The 15,487-nt window shown below is 39.0% G+C and overlaps 1 protein-coding gene across 1 annotated transcript in view; it reads right to left on the reverse strand.

Moving 5' to 3' along the window:
• Positions 1-2,619: 2,619 nt before the first annotated feature.
• The window catches only part of VEGFC (vascular endothelial growth factor C), a 98,611-nt gene continuing 85,743 nt past the window's right edge, over positions 2,620-15,487 (reverse strand). Inside the window, exons 5-7 of the mRNA XM_045069391.1 lie at positions 7,159-7,265; positions 6,497-6,830; positions 2,620-3,125 (exon numbers count right to left, since the gene is read on the reverse strand). Coding sequence (XP_044925326.1) covers positions 3,011-3,125; positions 6,497-6,830; positions 7,159-7,265 — 556 coding nt within the window. The 3' untranslated portion in view covers positions 2,620-3,010. The remainder of the gene's footprint in view (positions 3,126-6,496; positions 6,831-7,158; positions 7,266-15,487) is intronic.

Consider the following 15,487-nt stretch of genomic DNA (forward strand, 5'->3'; position numbering starts at 1 on the left):
AAGACTAATGGAGAGTTTACATTCTCACAGCATTTTTCTTTTTCTTTTTTTTTTTTCAGCTTTTTGCTGAATCATGCTTGCTAACATTCTAAATACTTAGTCTTATCTCTAGTCTAAACTAGCACCACAGAATCTCAAATATTATAATTTAGTGAAGTGAGATTTTTTTATGGTTCACATAAAATTGTTTATAAGTATGTCTGGCAAGGTATTGTTTTTGTTCATGTTACTTTTGATTTTGGCCAAAATTATATCTCCAGGGACAAATTAAGTGCTATTTTTCTGGCATGCTTCGTGATCTAATTTTTGGTTGAGTGATTTTTTTTTTTTTTTTTTTTTTTGGCTTACCCATATATTCTAAGAAACTAATTGTCAACACATACTTTAGATTTTTTTAAAAGCTGATAGTAGTCATTGTGCCAGGTTTTATATTCCTTACATGGCCTCAGGGGCCTGATTTGAAACTTAGAATACATTTTTTCCCCTAAATTTGATAAAAAAATCAATATATTCCCCAGTACCAAAACTGAAAGTGATTAACCAGATTGCTATAACAGATTATATGATGTTTGTTTGCTTACATTCGTGGCTCAAATGTGATGAAAAATGATTGAATTGAATCTCAACTGAATTTCATAGATGGTGACCAGTTTATGCCCTAGGGACTATGCCTCCCCACCAGGTAGAAAGATATTATTTTGATTCCACTTTTCTTTTGGTAATCATCCCTGAGTTAGTTCTTATAGACACATATTGATAAAGCCGTAACTTTGGTCAAATTTAGTTATCTTTTTTCTTTTGTGTTCTTACTATTATTATTATTATTATTTTCTACTGTGCTTGTGTTTGAAAATGACCTAGACTATGGCTTGAACATAGGATTTACAGTACATAAATTTTCTGCCTAGAGGCTTCAGCCATTCTTACTAAAAAATAGGAAGATGGTCTGTAAATGTTTAATGAGAGAATTTCAGAAAATCATTTGCCCCCCAATATTTGAAAAATCTGACTTTTAAAACTCAATGTTGAAGTTATACAGAGCATATTACTGGACTTCTCTAAACATTAGAGAAGTCCAGTAATATTACATGTAACATTATTTACATGTAACATTACATGTAACATTATTTTAAAAGTCAATATCAGATAAAGGCCTAGTATCCAAAATCTATAAAAAATTATTAAACTCAATACCCAAAGAACAAATAATCCAATCAAGAAATGGGCAGAGGACTTGAACAGACATTTCTGCAAAGAAGACATCCAAATGGCCAACAGACACATGAAAGTGCTCAACATCACTCGGGATCAGGGAAATACAAATCAAAATCACAGTGAGATACCACCTCACACCAGTCAGAATGGCTAAAATGAACAAGTCAGGAAACGACAGATGCTGGCGAGGATGCGGGAAAAGGGGAACCCTCCTACACCGTTGGTGGGAATGCAAGCTGGAGAGATCACAAGTAGGCAGAGAGGCAGGCAGAGGGGGAGAGGGAAGCAGGCTCCCCACTGAGCGGAAAGCCCAATGCCGGGCTCAATCGATCCCAGGACCCTGAGACCACGACCTGAGCTGAAGGCAGAGGCTTAACCCACTGAGCCACCCAGGCGCCCCTAAAATTGATTTTTTAAAATGTAAAAAAAGAAAGTCAATACTGAAAACACTCAGGGCATATTTAAGCCATTGGTCTTTTAAAATATTTGTAAAGAAAACTATCTTACGGCAAAATATGGATACTAATATTCTAAGTAGTCACTGATACCATGTAAAAATGCTTTTGCTATATTTGCAAGCTTTAAGAAGCTCATCTTTATATAGCTCTCTAGAATTTTCTTCTCCTTTCAGGACTTACTGTGTGTATGTGTTGCTGTAGCTGTGTCTTTGTATGTCTTGCTGGTACTTACGCATTCTTTTTTGCTAGCAGCTGGATTGTACCAGCAAGTAATCTTCTATCAATAAGCAAACCACTCATATGGTTATATTTATGCAGGCAAAATATTTGTTCCCAGAGGAAAGTATTTCAGCGTGATGCCCTTTTAAACATGAGACAAGCACTTCAGTTGAGTTACTGAAATGTTTCCTTTTTAACCTGTAAGAGCAATTAAACATGATTTCCAGTTTATTTTACATGTGCTGGCTAGGAGCTCACGAAAAGTATTCAGCTCAAAGAAGTATTTCAGGTGGCCAGAGGGATTTAAATACTGGGAAGGATTCTTTTTGAGTAAAATACCTTAAACCATCTTAATTTATACTGAGGGATATTAAATCAAGTGATGAGTCTGAATGATCCCAGGGCACTGAATAATTTCCATCACGTGGTCATGCTAAGCAGAGGAACTTATAAGTTATGTTCCATATTGACTCCCTTGGTTATCAATTCCAATGTGTCATGTGCTAAAACGTTTATAATCCTTATATTTATTCAGAGATGAATTTCAATAAAATGTAATAGCAACTGTTGTCCCTCTGGAACTTTCTCTCCTAGGATCACACTTTCTCCTAATAGTCAAAACCTGACATCTGGCTGGAGGAAAGGAGGAAGGGCAGGAGGAGATGAATGTTTTCATATCATCAAGTTTTGCTGATTGTGGAAGATAGGAAGGGACTGATCTTACCAGTTTATAATACAATTTTCATTTTATTTTAAACATTTTGCATGATATAAAAATATTGATCACAGTGAGCTTTACCAATTGTTATTGCTATAAAAATGAATGCAGAAACAATATTTTTAGTGGAAATAAATTATATAGTCATTTTTTTTTTTTTTTTAAATCACAAGAGAAAAACCTCAGCTCTGGTCATTGGCAGAAAAACCAGTCATTAAAAGAGGTCTTTTGCAGACGAGCTCCAGTCCGTTTCTGTAAAGTTATCCACACGGGTCAGCAAACGCTGACTTCTGTCTTTGTCTCCATGGCCCCACAAAGGTCTCTCTGTTCACAGACAGTTCTAATGTGGCAACACAGTTTTCCAAGAGAGAAAACTGACAAACTGGAAAATAGTACAGTCTTAGTTCATATGTGGTCTTTTCCAGTATGAAGGGACACAGCGACATACTTCTTCACTAAATAGAAGTCCTTGGTCACAATGCTTCGGTCGATTAGCACACGGTCTTCTGTAACAACTAGGAAAATGAGGAACACGTTTTTGTTAAAGGCCAAAGCAATGAGTTCATTACGCTACAAATGCAGTTGTCTCCCTAAATTTAAAACAAGAACAAAGTTACTCATTTTATCATAAAATTATTCTTAGGTTTATGTCTTATTGAAGTTAGTGCTGAGAATTACAAAATTTAGGAGGAATGGAAAAGCCTAAAAGCAATCTTGCTGATAGAACAGATGGGAGACTTGAGATGACGTGAGCTTTAGTTCTTTTGAAGTGCTCTCTGCTTCGAGGATGAAAGGAACATAAAACAGAAAATGTGAAAGTGAGTGTGCAAGGTCTACCGATGTGGTGTGAGCATAGCATCAAGGTCTGCCGATGTGGTGTGAGCGTAGCAGCATGGCAGAGTCCGCAAGCGTCTGGGACTTGCATGGAACCCAGACCTGCATGGAAGTCCAGCCATGCTGGCAGGATGTGGTCGTCCGCGGGGGGCGCCGCCCCCACCCCGTCCCTCTGCTGGGCAGGCAGGTGGCTGAGCCCGGGTGGTCCCCTCTTCCTCTCCACCTGGGCTGCAGGTGAGAAGAAGGCGGTCTGGGGGGTGGTGGGAGAGAGAGAGTGCCTGCTCTGGGAACCCCTCTCTTTGTACCCTAGACTTCCAGCTTCCAGCAGTGGTGAAAGGACATGATCAAACAGCCCCGTCGCTTCCGCAAGCAGGAGCTCTCTTTGAAGCAGCTGTGGGAGCGTGAGCGTGTCTGGTGCGAGAAGGGCTGGGTGTCCAGGGAGCCGGGCAGGGTGACCCCGCAGGGAGATCAAAAGTGCACGGCAAAGAAACTGCCGATGTGAGTCTGAAGTTTCATTTCTTGTGCTCTAGTAGAAAAGAAGGTGTATCTAGTTAAAATGTTACTGAGTTTTTTTTTTTTTTTTTTTTTTTTACTTCTAAGTACAGATGCATTATTAGAAGACTTCTGGTATTCCTTTACTAAAAAGACGCAATTCTTAATCATCAGTGAAAGTTGCTGATTTAAGGATTTAAGGCAGTGGACAAAAAAATACATAATCTGCTCCCTGCCTCACTTCTGGAATATTAAGAGAAAATGAGTGTACATATTTTTAAAATATTAAATTACCTTTCTTGTTTCAATATATATGTAAACCTGCAAGTATATCCTTAGAAAAATGAACACAGGAAGAGTTTCAGTAAATAGAAAGTCTTCATGAAGCAATGTATACTATTAGGAGAAATACAAAGATCAAAATCTTTTCTCTTAATATAAGAATTCTATAGAAAAATATGATGGCTGGTTAGTCTTATGTAAGCAAAAAATCAGGTATCTCATGGATGACGGCTTTTTCTTTCATTATTGCTTCAGAGTACCTTACAGAGATCCTTTTGTTTCCTTTTTTAGAGAAAAAAATATATAAATACACACACATATACACACACACACACGCATATGTGTGTGTGTGTGTGTGTGTGTGTGTGTGTGTATATATATATATGGATTTTACTTATTTATTTGACAGAGAGAGAGGAAACAGTAAAAGAAGGAACACAAGGGGAATGGTAGAGAGAGAAGCAGGCTTTCTGCTGAGCAGAGAGCCTGATGCAGGGCTCGATCCCAGGACCCTGGGATCACGACCTGAGCCAAAGGCAGAGACTTAACCGACGGAGCCACTCAGGTGCCCCTGCCCCTCCTTTTTGGAGTATTTTGAGCAACAACTGTATTCCAATTTTTCTTGCATATCCCTACTCGAACTACCAGAAGGATATTTCAAAAATGCAGAGTACTATATCAATACTAAATCTTACCAAAGATTATTAAATCAATTTGTATACTGAACCCTTCTGAGTGAACCCAGATTCCGGGAAGTTCCCTTATGCAATGGCTAACATGTTAGTATGGATGGGTCATTAGAGATAGAAATTGAAATAGGAGCACAAAAGTCACGAGGGTTAAAAAGATGAACATGATGAACATTATGAACATTAATGAAGGTACAAAACTGTAAATAAATTAAAGTCTCAAGTCCGGTGAGCGGTCCGCTGCTGCATGGGCATCTCTAAAGACTGAGCTTGGAAGAAGAGAGCCCGGTGGAGGTGATGAGGCACAGACTGTCTGAAAACTGGGAGGACAGCCAGAGAAGGAAAACCTATGTCTGCCAAAACAAAGAGGGGGGCTTCAAGAAAAGGAACAGAAAAGACAGGTTACACGAAGACCAACTTGCCCACCGGATTTGGCTGTGGAGTCTACTAACCCTTGACTAGCACGTTAGCCTGGCATTCTAGGGCCTAAACTCGGTCACAGCTGGTTGGACAAACGAGAGAAGGGGGGAATGCAAAGGCCGAGTGCCCGGGCCCTGGAGCGACTCTGAAGAGGACAAAGCTTCACTGCCACAGTGTGTTCAGCACCACGGTAAGATGCTAATAAAACAGAAGTATAGGAACTCTCATCAAGTAAGGGGAAAGAGAAGTAGTTAAAGATGTCAAACGTATGGGAGAGAGAAGGCCTGGCTGGTGGAGCTGTGCTGAAGGAAATGCCCAAATCACAGAGCCCGCCCAAACAGCCCACCTCGCAGTCCGATGAAAGAGGAAGTCGTTCAGGGAGTAACACTGGAAGTGTTTGAGGCCAGCAGTCTCATTTTGTTGGTGAAGAAGGGGGCAGAATCGACATTTCAGGAATGTGTCTTGAGTAATCTTTAAAATTACAATTTATTTCTCTAATTCCACTAAATACTTAAATGTTTTTCTAAATACAATTCTACATTTAGTGGCACTCTCCTATCCTCTGTAAATTTTCATACAATTTTCTGCACTTGGAACAGCTGTCTTTTTTTTTTTTTTAAGATTTTATTTATTTATTTGACAGAGAGAGATCACAAGTAGATGGAGAGTCAGGTAGAGAGAGAGAGAGGGAAGCAGGCTCCCTGCGGAGCAGAGAGCCCGATGCAGGACTCGATCCCAGGACCCTGAGACCATGACCTGAGCCGAAGGCAGCGGCTTAACCCACTGAGCCACCCAGGAGCCCCAGAACAGCTGTCTTATATTACGATGGCATCATAAGTTTTGGTGGAGGCAGGGATGCCATGTTTGGATGTTCTGGAAATCCTCCTCAAGCGACTGTCTTGTGCATCTGTCTCCCAGCCCATGTGAGCACCACCGCCTCAAACTCAGCCTCTGGGATGAGCAGTAGGAGTGCATTCTGGGCTTGGATCTGGTTTTGGTTCCCAGGGCTCCTTTCAGGAGCAAATACAGTCTCAGGGAAATTTCGGTGAGAAAATAAGAGAAGTCATCCTCCAGAACTGACGGGTCTCATTCTAAAAAGCCTCCACCATTTTGGTTGAGGAAACTGTCCTCAGTAAGAGAAAGGAACATACTTTACGAAGATTTCTTACCTGCATGTTTGATGTTGAAATTTCTTTCCTTTCAAGAGGCATTTCTGTGAATTTTCTGTACATTCACAGGCACATTTTCCGGGGTTTAGGGGTTGATGTCTTGGGCAGGTTCTTCTGCATACGCACTGGCATGTGGTTTCGTCAAATTCCCTGTTGGCCCCACAGGAGCTGGGTAAAAGTTTGTTTTTACAGACACACTGGCACGAGTTTCTGTCTAGTTCTTTGTGGGGTCCACAGCTGGAAGGTTGGAGCCCCCCTTTGCAGACACACTGACATGTTTCTTCGTCGAGCTCCTTGTTGGGTCCACAGATGTCATGGAATCCATCTGCAGAGTCTAGACAAAGACAGTCAGACATCTTCAGTATACCTTACTGGTGTGAAACAATTAAAAGCACTGAAAAGCGTCTCTATGTTTTTCATTAAAGGGTGTGCACAAACATGAGTCTGTCCCTTTACAAGGAAGTTCAAAACAATAGCAATGTCAAGTAGACAGCATCCTCTCTGGTAGTCTCTTATTCCAGAGCGTAATCATCAGAATATTGTACATGTGGTTTTAATACTAAAATGTTAACCAAAATAGAGGCACTTGGCATTTTGTCTTCAAAGTATCATTCTGCTTAAAATAAATAAATAAATAAATAAATAAATATGATTCTGCTTACCATCTCCAGAATTTGAGGAAAAAATAAAATCTTGCTGAGCCAGGCATCTGCAGAGGTGATTATTCCAGAAGTAGTTTGTGGGGCAAGTCTTGTTTGCAGCTTGGCACCTTGGGGAGAGACAGAGGAGTTAGCAGTCTAACTGGTGCACGGAAGGCCTCCTCTCTTTTCTTCCCTGTATATTACAAAGCCGGTACACGCCTGTGAAAAAGCTTTAAAGGGATGCGAGGATATCTGAAATGAAATGTGAAAGTTCCCTCTCCCGAGTGTCTCCCTCCCCCACATATGTGGCCAAGTTCTAATCCCAGAGGTGACCACTTCATGGTATGGTCTAGATCACTACACACTTTGATCTTGTTAAGGCAGGTACATTTATTTGTATAATCACATGGTGGTTTAGTTGGTGCAAAAAACCAGGATAAGCCTCTTCTATTACTCTGAAGCTTCCTTCGTCCACTAAACAATATATTGTGGATATCTTCGTAGTTCTTTGCAGGATGTCCTGCTTGTTAGTGGTACATAGCCCTCCATGAAATGAATGAGGAGTGATGTCCCGTTGGTCACTGTTGAAACTGCTTCCAGTCTGTGGCTCTTCTAAACAAGTCTACAGGAAACCTCTTTGTACTTTACCTTTCCTGACTTATTTCTGAACCAGAGATATCTATGACTATGAAGGGTCTACTGATCCAAAATTTCCACTCGACACTGTGCCAGAAGGGCATCAAAGCCCATGCTTGATGTTACTGCTGCTCTAGTTTTCTCTCCCTTCCTCTCTCCTCTTACATTCTCTTTATCTGTTTTAGTAAAAGTTATGAACATATGGGCTTCCATCCAATACACCAAGTATTCCTCTGCTCCAGCCATCCGACTGCTGGCGCCTGTATGAAATGAGCCTTGTGGAGGACAGCCTTCTCTGTTCTCTGGGGTGAGCAGATGTCGCAGGCCTCATCTTGCCCACGGTCTCCTCTACACCTAGAATCAGCCGTTCCTTCAAGAAGCCCTTGCTCTCTGTCGGGAAATGCCACTTGGGATTAGGTTTGCTCAGTGCCAACAGCTTACATGACTACTTAACCTTTTCAGGGCGCAGAGCTACAAAACGCACGTATATCCCACAGAAGGTCTTCCTAGTTGATGTTTGCCCACTAGAATTCTGGGCTCTTAATATCCTTACAGAGTATCTATACACCTCTTACTACCTTATTTTTCAACTGACGTTGCTGCAGGGGAAATAATTGTATCTTTCACACTCAGTATCATGAACAGTATGTGAGGGAAGAGTGCTGAGTTACGCGTCAGGTTGGTAGAACAGAACAGTCACGTGTAGACCTCTTAACAGGTGAACCGAGTGTAAACAAACAGGTCATGTGCTTTGGATGTTGCTGAGAAAAGTTCCAGAGTCTTACTGTGTGATGACGCCATGCCATGCCTTTAGAAGCCCGCCTGATGCCTCGCATAGTACCCCGGGAAGGACCTTTTGAACCGTGTAAGCACATCTACGGTCGGTAACCACTTTTCCCTTGACAACTGCCCTGAGGATTTATGGACTTTCTCCCACTTGGCAGTCTCTATAGCAGCTCTCAGACGCAGAGAGTCTCTCCTTATCCTGCTCAGGGGGAGAATTTGCCTAAAACGCACACTTCTCCACACAACCATGAGTCGCAGTGACTGTCTTCCCCTTATCCCTCCTCCCTTGTAACATTCTTCAAGGACCATGTCTTCAGTCTGATGAAGACCATCTCTTATGGAAAGTTTTCTTGATTTTATAACAAGTTTTTGAATGCTGTGTGTTATTTGCTGTCCCATATCATAAGCTAATAATTTCTCACTGAGCATGCAAATAATCCAAGTAGTCACACATAAAGTAGCCATGTGTTAACAAGCATAGAAATTGTTGGATGATCAAAGAAACAGTGTTTGAGCTTTTTAGATCCTATCACGGTAGCATGTTACTTTTCTACAGGTATTGTGTTTAAGCTCCTTGTAGGAAATGAGTTATGTTTGGGGTTTAATTCTTCCCATTTAAGACAATACAAATTTGTTTGGAATGTATATTTTTGAAAATAGGCTATTGATCTTAAGTAAGAGATACCTGTACATAGTTTAGGAGGAAAAAAAAAAAACCCAGTCATAGTGCGATTTCCAAATGTAATTTAACATTACTGGGTTTTAAACTTACTTCTTGACGTCATACTAATAACTTCCGTTAAAATTTTTGTTCCTAACAATCTTTATATTTGCTTAAGTATATATTAGGTATGCCTATATATAATAGTAAGATATTTGCCTCCTGCATATATCATATGCTTTTTTCTTTATAATTTTATTTTTTGAAAATTTATGTGATTTTAGTTAAAATTATGAGAAAATATACATTCAGAGGAGTTCATTCTGATCCATGTCCTCAGCAGGCTGATCCTTTTTGCATTTTCTGATTTATGTTTTCAGTGTTTCTTTTTATAAATAAAAGAAAATATGTATATATGTATATATCTTTCCCATTCTGTTATCCCAAAGATAGCCTCCCTTACATGCTCTTCTAAACCTTGTTTTTCCAGTTAGCTGTGGGCCTTGGGGAACATTATACCTCCCTAATAATTTTATGTATTCCCAAGAGCAAGTCTTTACTTACCACATATTTTGGTCATTACTGTTTTCTTGGTTAATCATTAATGTGCATTGTTCCACAAAAAATTTAGACAGTGCTTATCAATTCTCCAAAACCAGTATCATTTTTTTTTTTCATTTACCTCCTATCCAAAGCTTTAGTCCCTTCCATCAAATAAGATGCTGTTAGGTTAAGTTATATAATAGTAATGCACTCAATCCCGGCCCAATGCAACTCAGACCACTCTTCGTAAATGAAGGTTTGGGCTGTGTTGCAAGGTTGACACACACATGATTTAAGTGACACACTCCCTTGCTGTAATCAGGAGGGCACAGGCCTATGGTGGCTGCAGAAGGGCGAGATCATTTTGCCAATATGTGATTTCTTCTGCCATTACCTCAGCCAGTGTTCTTCCAGTTGTTACTTGTAACCCATCAGTGGATCACGAAATCAACAATAATGGTTGGGAAATGCATTCATAAACTCGAAGGGTGACATGTAATAAAAACTGCTAGAATGCATGTGATATGGATCACTTTCTGCAGTGACAGTTCAGTTTGTGCATATGTTTTTGTTATAAGCACATATAAACAGGCATGTATACGTCCTCACACATATAACCTCCCCGTCCCACATGTGGTGTATGTCTGTCTGTCTGTATGGTAGCAATGTCCAGTGTGTCTGCTTCTTAGTTACAGTCGTTGAAGTTGATAAGCATATCTAAGCTACTTATTTTCATGGGAAAAAGTGTTAAGAATGATCTCAATCTCTAGCCTAAGTGAGACTGGTCCATCCTGAGGTCTTTAACTGCAGGAGAACATGCTAATGTCTCTGTACTGAAGTGAAAGTTGGTTTACAAAATTGTTCAGCCTAAAGGGGTAGGAAAATCATGTCCTATTTCTCATGTCGTGAGGGAGAAGAAAGAGTTCTGTAACATCTCACATCCTTAAAAAGATAAATCCAAAAATATGGACTTTGTGTAGAAACTGATGAACGAATGCATTTCTGAAAATGTCCTACAAAATAACAAGGTATCTAGTGCCTAGTTTTACAGCATTCAGTAATCCCCTAGGATCTGGCTACACCAGCTCTTTTGGTTTTGCACACGCACGCTGAATAAAAATATGGCCTTTAGAATAACAATTTCAGTTGTTATACCTGACATGTTTTTGTCAACATGAACTTTATATTATGGACTAATTATGCTTTGTTCAAGGTGAACCAAATATTTTAATTTCTAAGATTCTTAAAACTTAAATTTCTAGAAAAACATCACTGTAAAAGCTTTGCCAAAAGAAACTACTACTTATCAATGTTAACATTTTAATGCTGAAATTTGAAGTCTTGCTAGATGCCATTTAATGAAGGATACAGATATTTACATAGGATGCATTTTCATAATTACTAAATGAGGTTCCCTGCTCTAAAAGTGAAAGGCAAGTTCTTAGCATAAATCTTCTCATGCAAAAAAAAAAAAAAAAAAAAAAAAAAGACATTTCCAGAACAGTATCTTAGAATGAAAGAAAATGTTCTAATGTGGATAGAAGGTAGCACAATTTACTTATCTCCTCCATATTTTCATCTCCAAAGCATTTTTATCCTATTGAAATTTTTCTTCAAGTTCCAAATATTAGTGTGAACATATTAAAACTTTCAAAGAAATTATTTTTGTATACCGTCTTTATAAAATACTGATCCAAAGACGCATTTTGTCTGCAAAGCCATTGCCTATGCAATTATTTGTAAAGTAGATCTGTGTTTATTTACATGTGAGAATCACATGTAAATAAAGTTTCCTACTTTGCCTTTCCCATCCCTCCCCAGCAAACACAACCACAATCCTGTTTATAATAATTACAAAGGAAAAAGATGCTTTTCTAAGAATTATTTCATTACCTCATTCAACTGGTTAGGTAACTGTTGCTAGTTAGAACTAGAGGATAAAAATGTAAGGGCATACCATTTAAGAATGATGGATTTAATGATTAAAATGATTCTTATCTCACCATTTACCTTTTGAAATTTTGAAAGACTAGTATGTTCCGTGTGATTAAACACTACACACTGGTTAAGAGTTGTTAGCTTCTGTGCTCTGGACACTGTAGCAGGCTGTTTTGTCCATCGTGCTATTTGGGTTCTTTCATCATCTCTATACTTTGGCACTAGAGTTTCTACATGCTTGGAAATTCTCTGACTCCCCTAATCCATATTTAAGGAACGCAGACACACTCCTACATTTTGTTTGGCATTAGTAAGCACTGAGTTGAATGTAATATAGTTTGTAATGTATTTCTCAGTGGAAAAAACCCTCTTCATCTGGATTTGTTTAACTATTTTTGATCCACTTTACTAAATATCTCTTAAAATATTTCATAGATCATTCAAAATGAATGTCAACATTAACTGAATACAAATTCAATTCCTAGCACTCAATGGCTTTTTAAAAATGCAAATTCTTTCTGTGGACATGAACTGTGCTATTAATCAAATGCTCTCATTGGCATCTCTTTTCATAAGGTGTCTCCACAGTCACCCAGCTGATTAAAATTCTGCTGATCATTGGTATCTGTAGTACACAGTCCTGTTCCTCAAATAGCTAGCCTGCCTTAAGTCTCCCTAAATGTGGAATGTGATCAGTGATACGAGTCTGAAAGCCTGTACCGTGAGCACTCACACATCCCTTCTAAGCACCTTCATATCTTTCAATGATCTATCCAGTAAGATGATCTATGTTGCATTAAGAAAACCTATACAGGGGCAGGATGGGGGAGGCAGACTCTGACCATGTTAATAATGTCGATAAATATCCGAGTGCATTTTTGATTCCCCAAGTGCCGACTGTTGATGTCATCTGAACTTTCACCCACTGTGATTAATAATCACTCAAACCTGTAATTATATTTTGAAAGAATATCCATCCAGACCCTCTGGCCCAAGACACTTGTCAGAATAGCAGCCGGAAGGGCAATGTTTTCTTTCATTATTAGAGCCACAGAGCCCTAGGTAAAATACTTCAACAGTTTTTTTCCCAAGGACTTTGAATTGCTGTGTTCATCTTGAGTTCCTCATGTATGGCCCTTGAATACACTTGACTCTCTAAGGCAAGGTGTTAGGGGAATCTGGGGAAGGAGGGTAAGAGGTATATGGGAATTCTTTGTACTTTTTGCTGAAATTTTTTCTATAAGCCGAAAACTGCTTTAAAAGGTCTATCAAAAATACTTAGGAAATGACTGATAGATTTGGTCTAACGTAGACATTTCTTAAAAATCATTATCAGTGCATTTTAGTTGAACTTGACATTATGTTGACAAACTCTTTGATCTAATAGTTCCCATCTCTGGGTGACAATGCAGTCACAGCCTCAGAGCAGAGGATACATTGCTGGAATATTCTCAGCCACAGACCTTCTGCTTAATTTCTACCAGTCGGCAAGTCACAGGAATGCTGCGCTTCCAACTGTTCTCTCTTAGAAGGCAGAAACTAGAGGGTCCAAGGGAAGGAATACTGGACAGCACAGTTAGATTCCTTTTAGAAAAAAAAAATACCCTCCAGGGTCTGGAGACTCTTACTTGAGCTCCATGGGTGAATTCATATCAATAGGTGCTCATTTGAAGGCATTAGATAATATTTAGATAATAACGAACTTTGTTAAAAAGAAAAAAAGAGGATGAACAGACATGAAAATAAAAGTTCAAAAATAATTCTATAGTATCACAGGGGTTTTCAACCTAGAAAGGGGGTATTTTCAGGGCAGAATACAGATGCATGTTTTAAAATACTGGAAAAGTATTTATTTCTGATCAATCAGCACAAGACTATGTTGCAGTTTAACTGGCAGATATGTTACCTTTGCATTTTTGCTCTGATGCAGTTTATTAAATGTATCACGCTATTCTATCTCTATTTTTGGTGAAGCAACAACATATCTTAAAATTAAAAGAAAAGAAGAACATTAAAATGAGAAGAATCCCTCACGGATATTCAAGCTTCTAAGCATTCGGACTGAGGATCTGTTACAGATTAACAAAGACACTGAGCACTCAAGTTCTACTTCAAAGGTTGCCAGGGACATAAATCTACTGTGTTCCTTGGAGAAGAGAAGACTTCTCACACAAATGAAATTTTCCTTAATAAGCCCAAATAACTCAAACTTCTTAGAAGCAAATATGTTTTAGTTGGTGTCTTGGTAAGCAATGTTGACATTTTTGTAAAAGAAATGAAAACCAGTAAAGAAATAAAAACAAAGGAGCCTTCAGGCTAGGTTTTTCCATGTTCTCATCTTTTTTCACCCCTTCTTTTCCTCTCTCACCACACCAGGCCTCTCCCCCAAAGACTGATGTAACCTCTTTATCAGGTTGAAATCACCCATGGTTTTTATTTATTATCATTAAAAAAAATTCAAGGTACCCTGGCTCTGCTGAGCACAGTCTTGTCATTTCTCTACCAAAAAACTCCCCACGCTACGCCAATCCCTCTACAGAAAAGGTGAAACTCTTCAGGCTGGTGCTTCCGAAGCACAGGCTTAGCGTTGCCTTTTTAATTTAGTCTCCTCTGGCCTTCACCGATTAACACCCAAATAAATTATTCTCTATCCATTGTCCCCAGAATGTGCTATTTCCTTGAGGAACCCTATGGGACATTGTCAGTGAGAACCAACTGACTAATATATTTGCCCCTGGGTAAAACTCACTTCAAGGCACTTGGATATCAAATGTGACATCTCTCTCTTTTGATTTTACCCTCTTCCTAATAAGTAGCATAGTGCCTCCCCTATAGGAGGTATCACAGAATAAGCATGAACATTCACTCACTCATTCATTCATACAATGGAATATCATACATGTATGGAATGAACAAGCCAGGCCTATAGACCTCAAAATGATGATTACATGTCTAACACATACCATTGAGAGAAAAAAGTAATATCACCATTTTAACATAAATATTTTAAACAAAGCTGTACTATACATTATTTTTTCCTACGTTAATATATCCGTATGCCATAAACATGGAAGAGCATGAATGAGAATACAATTTCCAGGCAGTGGTTACCTCTGGGAACAGAGGATGCAGAATGGTGACTGGGGCTTTGAGCTGTATCTTAAGTGAATATGACAAAATGCTTGTTGAATTTCAAGTCAACATATGGAAGAATATATCCATATCCAACAATATGGAAGGATAGATCATTTTGTGAGTTTTTTTTCCTTGTCCTTTAGTATTTATTTGGAGATTTCTTTTGAAATTTAAAAAAGTTAAAAATGCAGTAATGATTGGATTCCCAGAGGAATGGATTGGCTCCAAATTTAGTCTGAATCTCTGGTTTGCTCCTCTCAGTCGGGTGATGGTGGGGAAAATGACTTAATCCCTCTGATTCGGTTTCTCATATAATAATTGAGAATTTCACCTTCAGAATTCACCCTCTTGTTTCCTCTGCCTCTTTCTCAAGACTGTTGTGCAACGTGGGATATCAATAAATAAACACGTTATCTCCACTTTTTGTCCTTCCGATAATGGAGTCAGTCCTGGTCATTCTTGAGTTTGACCTAATTCTTGATCATCCCACCACTTTTTTCTTTGAATTACTGGTTTTTGCAATCTCCTTTGGATTTCATAATAAACCATTACTAGTCTTAATTCTTCTGGCTGTTCTTAAGTCTCCGGCGCAGAGCACTGTTTCTCCCAGTTTCTTAAGTAGCGATCATCCCCAGTGTCCACTGCTGCTTC

This window comes from Mustela putorius, unplaced genomic scaffold, assembly GCF_011764305.1.
Source record: "Mustela putorius furo isolate JIRA1106 unplaced genomic scaffold, ASM1176430v1.1 tig00003932_pilon_pilon_pilon:0A:0A, whole genome shotgun sequence".
Lineage (NCBI taxonomy): Eukaryota > Metazoa > Chordata > Mammalia > Carnivora > Mustelidae > Mustela > Mustela putorius.